Source organism: Galeopterus variegatus, unplaced genomic scaffold (genome assembly GCF_000696425.1).
Source record: "Galeopterus variegatus unplaced genomic scaffold, G_variegatus-3.0.2 Scaffold622, whole genome shotgun sequence".
In the NCBI taxonomy this organism is placed as follows: domain Eukaryota; kingdom Metazoa; phylum Chordata; class Mammalia; order Dermoptera; family Cynocephalidae; genus Galeopterus; species Galeopterus variegatus.
The window spans coordinates 69,215-82,226 of NW_007726733.1; the positions used below are offsets into that span (position 1 = coordinate 69,215).

The 13,012-nt window shown below is 51.4% G+C and overlaps 1 protein-coding gene across 4 annotated transcripts in view; it reads left to right on the forward strand.

Moving 5' to 3' along the window:
• The window catches only part of LMBR1L (limb development membrane protein 1-like), a 22,883-nt gene continuing 9,871 nt past the window's right edge, over positions 1-13,012 (forward strand). The window contains exons 1-17 of one of the 4 annotated variants that reach the window (XM_008570663.1): positions 1-418; positions 3,091-3,175; positions 4,400-4,433; positions 5,489-5,628; positions 5,850-5,953; positions 6,596-6,719; positions 7,253-7,321; positions 7,462-7,526; positions 7,869-7,941; positions 8,033-8,116; positions 8,212-8,288; positions 8,861-8,938; positions 9,088-9,161; positions 9,409-9,499; positions 9,601-9,667; positions 11,746-11,907; positions 12,114-12,692. In XM_008570663.1, the coding sequence (XP_008568885.1) occupies positions 347-418; positions 3,091-3,175; positions 4,400-4,433; positions 5,489-5,628; positions 5,850-5,953; positions 6,596-6,719; positions 7,253-7,321; positions 7,462-7,526; positions 7,869-7,941; positions 8,033-8,116; positions 8,212-8,288; positions 8,861-8,938; positions 9,088-9,161; positions 9,409-9,499; positions 9,601-9,667; positions 11,746-11,907; positions 12,114-12,181 (1,467 nt within the window). In that variant the 5' untranslated portion in view covers positions 1-346 and the 3' untranslated portion in view covers positions 12,182-12,692. Of the gene's footprint in view, positions 419-3,090; positions 3,176-4,339; positions 4,434-5,488; positions 5,629-5,849; positions 5,954-6,595; positions 6,720-7,252; positions 7,322-7,461; positions 7,527-7,868; positions 7,942-8,032; positions 8,117-8,211; positions 8,289-8,860; positions 8,939-9,087; positions 9,162-9,408; positions 9,500-9,600; positions 9,668-11,745; positions 11,908-12,113; positions 12,693-13,012 lie in introns of those variants that run through there. The other 3 variants (XM_008570665.1, XR_550342.1, XM_008570664.1) reach the window with 3 other exon arrangements.

Genomic DNA, 13,012 nt, shown 5'->3' on the forward strand with positions numbered 1-13,012 from the left:
CTTGTGTTGTCACTCGGTCTCTTAAAAAGATAGAACCAGACCCGCGCTTCCTCTTAGCCAGCCTGGTAGCAGGTGTTTGCGTTGTTACGTGACCGTGGCCTGACCTTAAAGGGGAGGGAGCAAAGGGAGGCCGGAACCCTTTAAAACGAGGCGGGCTGGTGCCTGCCCCTTTAAGGGAGGGGCATCCCGACGACTGAATCCGAGCCCCACATTACCCCGAGTTTCCGTCGCAGGCTGCGAGGAAAGGTTTCTTGGCTGGGTCCGGGTGCTTGACGGCGGCGGCTTCCTCCCCGCTCGTCCTCCCCGGGCCCGGAGACACCCCCGCTCCAGTCATGCTGAGCAGAGTATGGAAGCAGCTGACTACGAAGTGCTATCCGTGAGAGAGCAGCTATTCCACGAGAGGGTCCGCGAGTGTATTGTGAGTGCGGGACTAGGGCGGGAACGGGTAGGACCAAGGAGGGGAGAAGCACGGGTGTTGGGGGGGAGGGAGAAGTTCGGGTCAGAGTGGGACCCCCTGGGCTCAGAGCGCCGTCAGACCTTGCTTGGCGCAGGGGCGGGCGAAAAAGCCCCCCAGCGGGACAGAAGGGCCGGTGCCCGGCTGGCGAACCCCTAGATCGGATTAGATGAGTCCCTGCGCGATAAACAAAGCCGGTCGGTTTCCGTTCCTCCCCTGCAGGCCCCTCCCCCCCGCCCTCCCTCCTATCCCGCATCCCCGCGGGTGTTCCTGGCGGTGGGTCTTCGTGTGTCTGAGAGTCTGGTGAGTCTGTCTGATAGTTGGAGAGGGATAGATTTGCTTCGGGGCGGGTTGATGTGCGTTTCCCCCTTAAATTGGTTGAGGGCAAACCCAACTGATCTTGGATGAAGGGGAGACGTCATCACACTAAGCTAGATTCCAGGAAAGACTTGAGAGGTGTAGGTAGGGGTTACCGGCCGAGAGACGGGGTGTGTGTGGGGGGGTGACTTGGTAGGTCGTCACCCACTTTGAGAGAAAGGACTCTTGCTGGAATGGATTCCAATGTGTAGAAATAGGTAACAAGCAGGGTTTCCCCCTCTTCTCCCTTAACTGGTGTTTGTTTGAAACCCTACAAGGTTGGGTTCCCAGCTTCCCAGCCATTCAGGGATTTGTCCTGTGAGTGGTCCCCTCAGTGCTCCAGGAGGCACCAGGCTGCTGTCCTCTACTCCCTCACTGCCACCTAGAGCAATAGCTGAACCTGCCACACAGCAAGGGACTTTTGAGATAGGGACACCCAGCAGAGCTTAGGATGTCATATCTTCCTCAGCCGTGCTTTGAATTCTCATCTTTCCCCTTTCGCCTCTTCCCCAGAGCTCCCCAGGGTAGCCCTCATTCTCAAATACTAAATGGAGAGGGAACGGTTTGGAAGAATGGGAAGAAGTGATGATGAGTGGGGACACCCACTGATGGGGTCATTCTTCATTTTTCTCAGGCTAGGCTCTTGTCCACCGTGGGCAGGCTCAGGTTGGAAGAGGGGTAAAGTGAGCCAGACATAACTAGGTCTGCCCTTATTGGTGAGCACTGGAAATTAGGAATATATCAGTCCATGTGTGGTACTCCAGTAGAGGTCTGCTTTCAGGAAACCTTCCATGTGTGTTTCTTGGTGGATAGTCTCACCTGGTGGGGTTGGGCATATTGTGTAGGCACGCCCAGGCACTGAGACAGTGTATGGACAGAGGCCCACATTCCTAGAGAATGTGGAGGGATGAGACCTTGGACAGAAGCAGTCTCCTGGATATCTCCCCCATCCTTCTGTCCCATTAGCTGAGGACATCAGTGCTGGCCAAGGGCAGCCTGCAGGCTTCTGGTGCCTCCCCCACCTGGCTCCCATCTAGAGGCTAGAGAACAGCCTAACCTCCACTGGAACTGCATCCAAGTCCATCTTGACCTTTGGAGCCCTCCCACCTTCCTGGCTATATTATGCGAGTCCAGAGCAGAGCACCAGGCTGAAAAAAATCCTATAGTTACAATTTAAGGGGCTTCTATTTTGCTTCCCTAGTGTCAAAAGCTACCACTTTGTTCTAGTCCCATGGCTCTCCTGGGTCTCTGGCTTCTTCCTTTCTTGTTTAGATAGCTATTTGCAGATTCCCTGTGGGGTCAGCTTCTCTTGGGAACTGGAAGACACGTGAGACTGATCCTGTTTTCTTGGCCTACCTCAAACTCAATAACATCTCTTCTTGAGACTCTCTGGCCTTGACTATGGAGCCAAGCTGACCAGTGGCTCCTCTTCTGGGCAATAGCAGCTTACTTGGAATAGGTAGGGTAGGGATGCATGTGCAGATTATCCTGGCCACATTTTGCCATAACTGTCAATTGAAGGTCCAGGCACTCGGGCATGAAATAATCTCTGAGAGGCCTGGCCCTGGACTTGGAAGTTACTTGAGGTAGGGAGATTGACTGCCTTCAGAGTGACTGATGCTGGCTCTAGAAACTTCGTAGATGTTGGACCGCAACTAAAGCCTACTCTTAGGGGCAGATAATTAAATAAGGGTCTTTTTTGGCCCAGAGCAGACCTGATCTTTCAGAGTCCCTGAATAAACATAGAGTAGAAGTTCTGACTTGGCCTTGAAACATGATTCCTACTTATTCTCTCCTGGAGTTTGGGTCAAGGCAGCATTGGGGGTGGGGGTAAGGACAGGGGATTGGGGTAGGATTGGAGTGCCAGGACAATGCAGACATCTTATTCCTGTCAAACCTGCTTCCGTTTCCAATAATGTGCTCAACATAAATTTCCTTCTGGTTCTGTGGCTTATTTTAGGTGTGTGTGCATGTGCATCTCTGGGAGTTTTTCTGCCCAGTTACCAACCAGGGTTGGGCTGAAACTGTTTTCTCCCAGGAGAGTCCTTGTAGGGCTGGGCATGATGCTGTTTCCGCAGGTGCATGGGACAGCCGCTGTCTGTTCCTTCTTAGAAGCCCTTGAGGCCCTAACTGGAAGAAAGTACTGGGAGAAAGATGGAACCCCTGGAAGTATGGAGTCTTGTTTTGAGGAAGTCATCCCCTTGTTAACAGAGAGGCCCTTGGGGGTGTGGAATGCACGGGGGATCAGAGCTTCTCATCCAGCTTGCATTCTGCCACAGATCTCAACGCTTCTGTTTGCCACGCTCTACATCCTCTGCCACATCTTCCTGACCCACTTCAAGAAGCCTGCTGAGTTCACCACAGGTATCTGTGACTTCTCTCCTTTCTGCCAGAGTTCCTGTTGCCATAGGGCAGCCTCAGGGGAACGAGCCTGTGGTCCCTGCTGGGAAAGGAGAGGCGGCTGTGCTGGGCTGTCCTAGAGCCTTTGCCTCTTCAGCCTCCCTTCCTCCACAGGCAGAGGCAAGGTGGTATAGTGGAAAGTCTAGATGGAAATGTCCACAAGCTGCTGGGCATGTCATGTAACTTTTCTTTTTTTTTTTTTTTTTTTTTTCTTTTTGTCTTTTTTCGTGTCCGGCAACGGATCGCAACCCTCAGTGTCACGCCTGCACCTCACTCAGCCAGTGAGCGGGAACCGGTCTGTATGTGGGATCCGAACCCTCGGCAGGAGCGCCGCTGCGCTCCCAAGTGGCGCACTGTAGCAGTGCGCCACTGGGCCGGCCCGTCATGTAACTTTTCTGATCCTCAGTTTTATCCTATGAATGGGCATTACAGTGTCCTCCCAGTCCATTGTTATTGTGTGGACCAAATGAGATGGTTAACACGAAAGCCCTTTGTCAAGGTGAAGTGGGCAACTGCAGGGCTAATGTTAAATGGGCACAAGCTCTGTGTCATCTCCTCTCCTAGTTCTCTACACCCAGGACCAGAGACTTCCTGACCATTGGGGCCCCGGGACCTAGTAACAGTGCCCTTTCTCTTTACACAGAGCTTAAGTGTGCTTGGATTGGAGCTTTCCTTCCTGTATACATGTGTGATTGGGGTGCACTTGCCCCAGTTCCTAGTCCCAGCCTTTCCTCCTCTCAGAATGGCTTCATGAGCCCCTTACCCAACAAGGCAGTTAACCTAATGTAATTCCCCTGGGGACTTTCTCTGTGAATCCTCTTTCCCCCTTCCCTCATTTCTTTTCCCCGCACCCAGCCACTGATGCAACCAACCTCACAGACCAGCTGTTTATTGTATTTCGAGCTTACAAAGAGGAACCTGTGATGGGAGAGATCATGGGGAGGAGGGAGAGAAGTAGGGGAAATTCTAGCTTATACTCTCTCCACCTGGGACTGCTGATCTTTAAGCTGCTACCTTGGCTGGAGAATAGGGGGTAGGGTTCATAGTGTGAGGTCTCCCAGAGCCTTCTTTCCAGCTCTGCCTTCCTTCAGGGGGCAGAGAGGATTTAAGGGGTACATTGTAACACAGATGGCTCCCAGAGCTGCCCACTGATGTCCTGCCTCTTCCCCGTGCCTTTGTCTCTTGTAGTGGATGATGAAGATGCTACAGTCAACAAGATTGCGTAAGTTTTGCTGACTCAGCACCTGGCACCAGTGGCCTTTAGGAGCTGGGATCTAGGGAGGCCCTGGAGCTGGGGGGAGAATGGGGAGTGTCACACAATGAAGAAAGGGTTTCTGCTTCCACCCCATTTCTAGCTTCTTCCGGCTTTACCCCACCCTGGGGACGCTCAGAAAAGCTGCTGTTCCTGTCTCCCTGGTTAGGCCAGGAGCTTCTGGGAGCCTCATGGCCAGGAAATGTTGGCTGGGGCCTGAGTCACCGGAAGTGGCTCCAGCTTGGCTTTACCTCCCACTGGCCAGTGGGGAGGGAGTGGACTGGGGGTGCAGACTGATGGAAACAGAACAGGGCATGGGGAAGGTGGAAACCCCCGAGGGCAAGGCATTCTTGGTTCTAAGAGGAAGGCCCTTACTCCAGGCTGCTACTATGCACTAGCATATACAGAGAAAAATACAGAAGTGACCCTTATGGGTCAACAGATTAGAAGGCAGCCTTCCCCCCTTGATGGACCAACTAGATAAAAGTGTCCCTTCTTTTCAGTTGATGCAGCTCAGGGCACAGGCCTTGGCTATGAAGTCCAGTTTCAGCGCCCCTTGATCCTCCTTTGCCCTAATGCCTTCATGCAGGGCATAGCCATATGGGACGACCCTGCTCTTATCTGGGCTGAAGGATGCAAGGTCAGAAATCCATATCCCTGAGCAGAGAAGAGAAGCCAGGCCCCTTAGCCTTGGCATCGTGCCTGGCATACCCTATAGGCATGTATAGGAGGACTACATTCCTAGGAACAGCCGGGGCAGGTGAGATGGCAGGTGACCAGGTTCCCATGAATGCCTGAGGTTGTGCCCAGCCCACATACCAAGGCTCCCCTGAAGATAAAGGGCTAGGGTGGGACAGCAGTAGATACAGTGGATAGAGCCCCAGCTGGACAGTTCCTTTCCTAGGTCTGTCACTGCTATGGCTGGTTTAAGAAACCACAGGTGCCCTCAGGGACAAATGGGGCTTCTTGGGTACAAGATGGTGAGTACTGAGCTAAGCAAGGGCACTCTCCCCTTCTGTGTCCAGGCTGGAGTTGTGCACCTTTACCCTGGCAGTCGCCCTGGGTGCTGTCCTGCTCCTGCCCTTCTCCATCATCAGCAACGAGGTGCTGCTGTCACTGCCTCGGAACTACTACATCCAGTGGCTCAACGGCTCCCTCATCCATGGTGTGCAGCTCCTGGTTGCAGCTTGGTGGGGGAGTGGGGGGTGGGGATAGGTAGTAGATAGAGTCATGCAGAAACTCAGACAGCCTTGGGCTACTCAGTCCTAGTAGGAGGTAGTCACTCCTTCCCTAACCCCTCCCCCACGACATGGTCAGTCCCCTGTGGGTTGCGTGCATCCCTCCTAGCCCCCACTGAACATCTCTGCTTTTCTTTTTTTGCTCTAGGCCTCTGGAACCTTGTTTTTCTTTTCTCCAACCTGTCCCTCATCTTCCTCATGCCCTTTGCATACTTCTTTACTGAGTCTGAGGGCTTTGCTGGCTCCAGAAAGGTGAGTAGGAGATATATTAATCAGTCCAGGCAGGGAACAGAATTCCCTTCAAATGGTTCAGCTGAAGGTAATTTAATGAAGAGACTAGTCCGAGTCAAGGGAACCAACAAGGAACTTGTCTCTACTGACAGTAGGAAGTCATTACCACCCCTAGGCCTGTGGGGGCAAAGGGAGGAAATAGTTTCTAGAACCCACTAACAGTTGAAGCTGGGGATGGGAGTCTGCCCAGCAGAGGAGCTGTTGTCTTAGTGTTGCAGCTACTGCCAAAACTATGGTGCCAAAGGTGGGAGGAAACACAGGAAAAATACTCTGACTTCTTTCTCTTCCTATTTTCCACTCTCTTCCCATTGGGCAAGCTGAACAGGAAACCAAACAGGGCAAAGAGCTTGTGTGATGCAGACCTCAGAGGCTGGCCTCCCAGGGCAGACAAGGATGAAGAACAGGGTTGCAAATGAAGAATACCCAGTGTATGGGATGACCTCAGATTGGGAAGTGGGAGGACAGAGCAACTTAGCAGAATAAGAGGGAAACACCCTCTCCTATTTCTTAAATCCAGATCTGTCCGGTTTGATGTCTCCTTCCTTCCCCACACTGCCCTGATGTTGACCCCTCCTCCTATTCACCTGTTGCCTCCTCCTGTAGGGTGTCCTGGGCCGGGTCTACGAGACAGTGGTGATGTTGATGCTCCTCACTCTGCTGGTGCTGGGCATAGTGTGGGTGGCATCAGCCATCGTGGACAACAAAGCCAGCAGGGAGTCACTCTATGGTGAGAGACCCAGCTTCCTCCCCCCACCTCCAGACTGAGTGGCTCTTCAGATGGCAGATGTATGCCTGCCTGGAATGACTATATCCCTCTAAAGTGGAGAAGGTTGGCACCCTCCCCCTTGATGGACTTCTGGTCAAATCCAACCTGCAGAAATGTTCCACTAGACCCATGCAATGATTTGAAAGGATGTATGAATCAGTTACTAACATTTTGAAATTGGGAGTTTTCACGTTAACATCAACATATCTGGCTGTGCTTGGCAGTAGGGAGGATCTGGCTTACACTAATCCTGGTGACTGGGGCCAAATAGTAGTTGTGCCCTTTAGATAGGGTGTAGGATCTTTAGTTTACTTTTGTCCCAGCTACTCCCTCTTCTGCTGACACTGGGCCAGCTTTCCTCATTTGTATTACTTGCCTAATCGCTGTAGGCTTTTGTATTGTATCCTTGTCTGGACTCTGAGGCCTGTCAGCCCCCAGTAATCAGGAGAGAGATGACCTGACATGCTTTTTTTTTTTTTTTTTTAAACCTTTAGACTTCTGGGAGTACTACCTCCCCTACCTCTACTCCTGCATCTCCTTCCTTGGGGTCCTGCTGCTCCTGGGTGAGTGTGCAGGGTCTGGGTGGGAATGGGTAGGGTCCTTGGGACAAAGCAAGCAGGGTGGAAGGAGAGAGAATGGAGGAGTGGGAAGGGGGAGGGGTAGAAAGAAGGGTCTGGCAGGTGACTGGCTCTTGTCCCCACAGTGTGTACCCCACTAGGTCTCGCCCGCATGTTCTCTGTCACTGGGAAGCTGTTGGTCAAGCCCCGGGTATGTAGTGCTCCTTGCCCTTTGGTCCTGCAGGGTATGCTTCCTGCAAAGCTGGAGCCAAACAATGAAACAACCTATTGTTGTATAGTGCACAACTTGCAGAGGGCCAGAGCCTTTGCTGACTCCTGTATCCTTTACCCCTATTGACTGGAGCAGGTCACCAGGCATGCGAGGCAGAACACAAGGCACTTGGGAGGGATTGGATAAAGCTGCTGGCCACAGGGTCGTAAATGAGGGTTAGGGGAAGGACTGGGACTATCGATCCTTGGGATGAACAGGGTTCTTCTGGGGCCCTTGGGATGAGGGAGTCTCTGACAGTCCCTTTCCTCCCCCTGCGCCCAGCTGCTGGAAGACCTGGAAGAGCAGCTGTACTGCTCAGCCTTTGAGGAGGCAGCTCTGACCCGCAGGATCTGTAGTGAGTTGCAGTCCTCCTCAGTTGGGGTGAGGGGCTCTACCTGGGCTGGGACTGCAGGACTGGGGGGCAGCACTATCTCCTCTGCCCTCAGATCCCACCTCCTGCTGGCTGCCTTTAGACATGGAGTTGCTGCACAGACAGGTACTGGCTCTGCAGACACAGAGGGTCTTGCTAGGTATGTGATTTAGTAGGGCTTGGGATACTGGGTTTCCCTGAGGAGAGTAGCCCCTTATTCCAGGTGCTTGCTAATAGCCTCCCATCCCTGCACAGAGAAGCGGCTGAGGGCTTCAGCCTGGCAGCGGAACCTGGGCTACCCCTTGGCCATGCTGTGTTTGCTGGTGCTGACGGTGGGTATATCAGCCTTGATGGGGGTGGGGAGTGGGCCCTTGAGTACTTTAGGCCCTTGAAGGGGGAGGGGGGAGATGCAGGGACCTGGTTATCACCAATAATAGTAGTTTCCTGTCACTGAGTACCTACTTTGTGTCCTGCTCTGTCCTGAGCACATCAATCCCCAATTTTGATAAAGAAACAGAAATTAAGTAACTTGCCCAAGGTCACACGGAGCCATTGAGTAGTTATGCAGGTTTACAATAGAATGAGAATAAAGGTTGAAATCCAGTTTTCTCCCCACTTGCCATGTCCTAGACTCAGGAGTAGGTCTTATCACTTGGGGGAACACGTACCTTTTTCTATTAAACCTTTTTGCAATCCTTCCACCTGGAAGGGGTGCATATTATAATATCTAAAATATGGTCTGTTGCTAATAATAACCTTGAGGAGATCCCATGCAGCTAATTGGAAGCAGAGCTAGGCATGGAAATGGAAAATGTTGGGCAAGAGTCTCTGCTCTTAATATTCAACTCTGGGTTCAGCTGTGGGCTGGGACAGGGATGGGAGTCTGTGACCTTGCCTCACCCAGGGTCTGTCTGTGCTCATTGTGGCCATCCACATCCTGGAGTTGCTCATTGATGAAGCTGCCATGCCCCGGGGCATGCAGGTACTGGGCGACTCTCCCACTATATCTTTTATGGAGGGCCTAAGGAAGGCTGGGGAGAGGGGGCAGAAACTGAAGACAGAGGGAAGGCTGGGTGCTGGGTGGTGCTGATGGTGGGGAGTGCTCCACAGTGACACTGCTCCACCCCTCAGGATGCCTCCCTCGGCCAGGTCTCCTTCTCCAAGCTGGGCTCCTTTGGTGCCGTCATTCAGGTTGTACTCATCTTGTATCCTTCTGGAAACCCACCATTGTCTCTGCCAAACTTGTCTCCTGGAACCCTAGACAGAGCTCTTCTTGGACTCTGTCTCCTCTGGGACTCTGGGGAGGAGTGATGGGGAAGTCTTCATCAGTCTTGGGTTCAGAAAGAAGGAAAGAATTGATTTTGAAAGGAGAGCTTGAAGAGAAGTCCATTCCCTTTGAGTTGAGGCATTAATCCTTGGGAGTTGGCCAGTTCTTCCCTAACCCAGTGGCAGTTACTTGATGGTGTCCTCGGTCGTGGGCTTCTACAGCTCTCCACTCTTCCGGAGCCTGCGGCCCAGATGGCATGACACAGCCATGACGCAGGTAACTGGGAGGGAGTAAAGGACACCTCCCCAGGCCATAGATGGGTACTAGGTGCTGGCAGCTCTGCTACCCTCATCTCTCCCTTCCCTACTCCTACCCAGATAATTGGGAACTGTGTCTGTCTGCTGGTCCTAAGCTCAGCACTTCCTGTCTTCTCTCGAACCCTGGGTAAGTAGCAAAAGGAGGTAAGGGAATTGACATTTTTTCAGTACTTACTGCTGCTAAGCAGGCACTTTATATACATGCTCTCTAATTCCCACAACAAACCTATGAGGAGGTTTTATTCCCATTATACAGATGGGGAACCCAAGGTTCCGTAAAGTGCCTACGCTGAGCTTCAGAGTAGTGTTGCTTCAAAGCTCATACTTTTTTTTTTTTGGTGGCTGGCTGGTATGGGGATCTGAGCCCTTGACCTTGTTGTTATAACATAAAGCTCATGCTTTTTTTAAAAGATGAGTGGTAAGGGGATCTTAACCCTTGACTTGTTGTCAGCACCATGCTCTCCCAAGTGAGCTAACCAGCCATCCCTATATGAGGATCCAAACCTGTGGCCTTGTTATCAGCACCACAGTCTCCCAAGTGAGCCACGGGACAGCCCAAAGCTCATACTTTTTACATTTGCTGTATCCCACTGCCTCCCCCATTTACTTCCACTTTTTGGTGAGGGAGCACCATTTTTCCTCAAGTCTTCCTTCTGGGTAGATCATCTAATGAACATTCTCATTTGAATGATGAGAAACAAAGAAGCTAATTAGCTGATCCAGAGTTATACAACTAGTTTGAAGTAAGGCCAAGTCAGGTTAGAATCCCTATCTCCTGAACACCAGTCCGTTGCTTTCTCTAAACACTGGGGTGTCAGATAGTATACTCAGTCCTTTTCTGCCTTTAGAGCTATGTAAAAAAGTTTAAAAACATAACTAGGGGCCGGCCCGTGGCTCACTCGGTAGAGTGCGGTGCTGATAACACCAAGGCCGCGGGTTGGGATCCCATATAGGGATGGCTGGTTTGCTCACTGGCTGAGCGTGGTGCTGACAACACCAAGCCAAGGGTTGAGATCCCCTTACCGGTCATCTTTTTAAAAAAAAAAAACATAACTAGTTCACTCCAAGGTAGGGTGGGATGTGCAGAGGTAACAACCCCACCACATCACCACATCATCCTCTGTATATTATAAATGGTTTCATATTTTACATTTTATTTATTTATTTATTTATTATTTTTTAAAGATGACCAGTAAGGGGATCTTAACCCTTGGTTTGGTGTTGTCAGCACCACGCTCAGTCAGTGAGCAAACCAGCCATCTCTATATAGAATCTGAACCCGTGGCCTTGGTGTTATCAGCACCACACTCTCCCGAGTGAGCCACGAGCCGGCCCTTCATATTTACGTTTTAAAAAAAAGTTTCTGGCATCTTGCCAGTACAGGGATCCCAACCCTTGACCTTTGTGTTATAACACCATGCTCTAGCCAACTGAGCTAACCGGCCAGCCCTGATTTTGTATTTAAATCAGTTCTATTTAGTTCTTAAGTTTATACACTCTCCACTATACCATTTGTATTGATGCCGTAAGAATTTAGTAAGAAAGTAGGCTTGTGGGTCCACCAGTTAGTTCCTTTAGGGTGGATGCAGGTAGGAATATTTCCAAAAGTGGGGGGCAGATTTGTGATTTATGGCAATATTAGTATTATTATTAAGTGCTCAGTAAATGTTAGAATAGTGCCTGGCACATATAATTCATTATGTGTGTTGTCTCATTTAATTCTTACAGTCCCCATTCTTTTCTCTACTTTATAATTGAGGAAACTAAGGCACAGAGAGTTTAAGGAACTTGCTGCAGATCACGCACCTAGTTAGGGGTGGAGTTGGGATATGAACCTGATCACAGTCTGAGCTCTTAGCCACCACCCTGCTTTGTCTACTAAAAAAAAAAAAAAAAAAAATTGGTGACCATCTAGTAGGTTTCTGGCTCAGGAACACATAGCAGGCTCAGGGAACTCCTAGGGACACCTGGAGAAAAAGGGGGCCCCATTGGAGGAGAAGATACCAGGCTGTAGAAGGGAAGCTGAAGCAAGCCTCGCTGTTGAGTTCTTCAACAGCCCTGAACTGCCCTTGAAAGAGCTGGGAGGTGGGAGTCAGGCAAAGGAAAGGCCAACCTATCAGTTGCAGTGTTGAGATGCAGCCACCAGGAGGCAGCAGAAAGCTTGAGGTGGGGAGCTCATCTCTCATCCTGGCCTTTCTACTTTAGGGCTCACTCGCTTTGACCTGCTGGGTGACTTTGGACGCTTCAACTGGCTGGGCAATTTCTACATCGTGTTCCTCTACAATGCAGCTTTTGCGGGCCTCACCACACTCTGTCTAGTGAAGACCTTCACTGCAGCTGTGCGGGCAGAGCTGATCCGGGCCTTCGGTGAGAGGGAGTAGGGGATGCAGGCTGGTGGAATGGTTATAAGATGGGGCACTCTGGACCAGTGGTCATCCCAGCAGGGGAGAGGGTGTGCTTCTTGCTTTGTGTGTAATGTACCTCATCCATCCATTCTGTGGCTTGGTTGTCTTATCCCCAAGGGACCGAACCTGTGCCCCACTTTTGACTGCCCACCTCCCCCTCTTCTCCAGGGCTGGACAGACTGCCACTGCCTGTCTCTGGTTTCCCCCGGGCATCTAGGAAGACCCAGCACCAGTGACCTCCAGCTGGGGGTGGGAGGGAGAAGTGGACACTGCCATCTGCTGCCTAGGCCTGGAGGGGAAACCGAGGGAAATTGGACCTTAGAACCTGGAATCTTAGAGGGTGGGGTGGTAGAGGGTAGCTGAGCCATCTGCACTGTTGCATAATCTGAGCCAGAGTTTGGGACCAGGCCCCCCTGCTTTTCAAGACTTAACTGTGGCCTCAGCATGGGGTGGGGCTGGGCAACTGGGTCTGGCTCCTGGTCCCAAATCTGTTTACACATCAATCTGCCTCACTGCTGTTCTGGGCCGTGCCCGTAGCCATGTTTACATTTGATGTGCAATAGGGTCGGGTGGGGGCAGGGAAGGGATTGGGCCAGGGCCAGACTTGGGAGGCAGGTGTCTCCCTTGCTTTGGCCCAGCAGAGCCTAAGCACTGTGCTATCCTGGAGGGGCTTTGGACCACTGGAGAAACTGAGGGCATAGAGAGGATGAGGCCGTACCCATCAGCAATAAAGTTGATCGCAGGGATTGCTTTGGTTTTTCTTTTTTTTTTTTTTTTTAAAAAAAAAGCCTGTCTCTGTGTCTATTTGAACAGCCTTGCTCCTACCAGTCCTGAGTCTACCAAGTGAGAGAAACAGAGTGGTCATGCCTACCATCTCTTTCCTTTCCTCCATCTGCATTATTAGTGTCCTTTGGGGACTTGGATCTGGTGTTAGGCCATACAGTTGGGCAGTGGGAAGCTCCTCTTCCCTTATATCTTTAAAGCTGGTTGGTTCCCTGACTCTTCCTTACACTCACATGGCCTTTTTTTTTTTGTATCTTGGGTATTAGGGGTAGAAGGGCATGGGC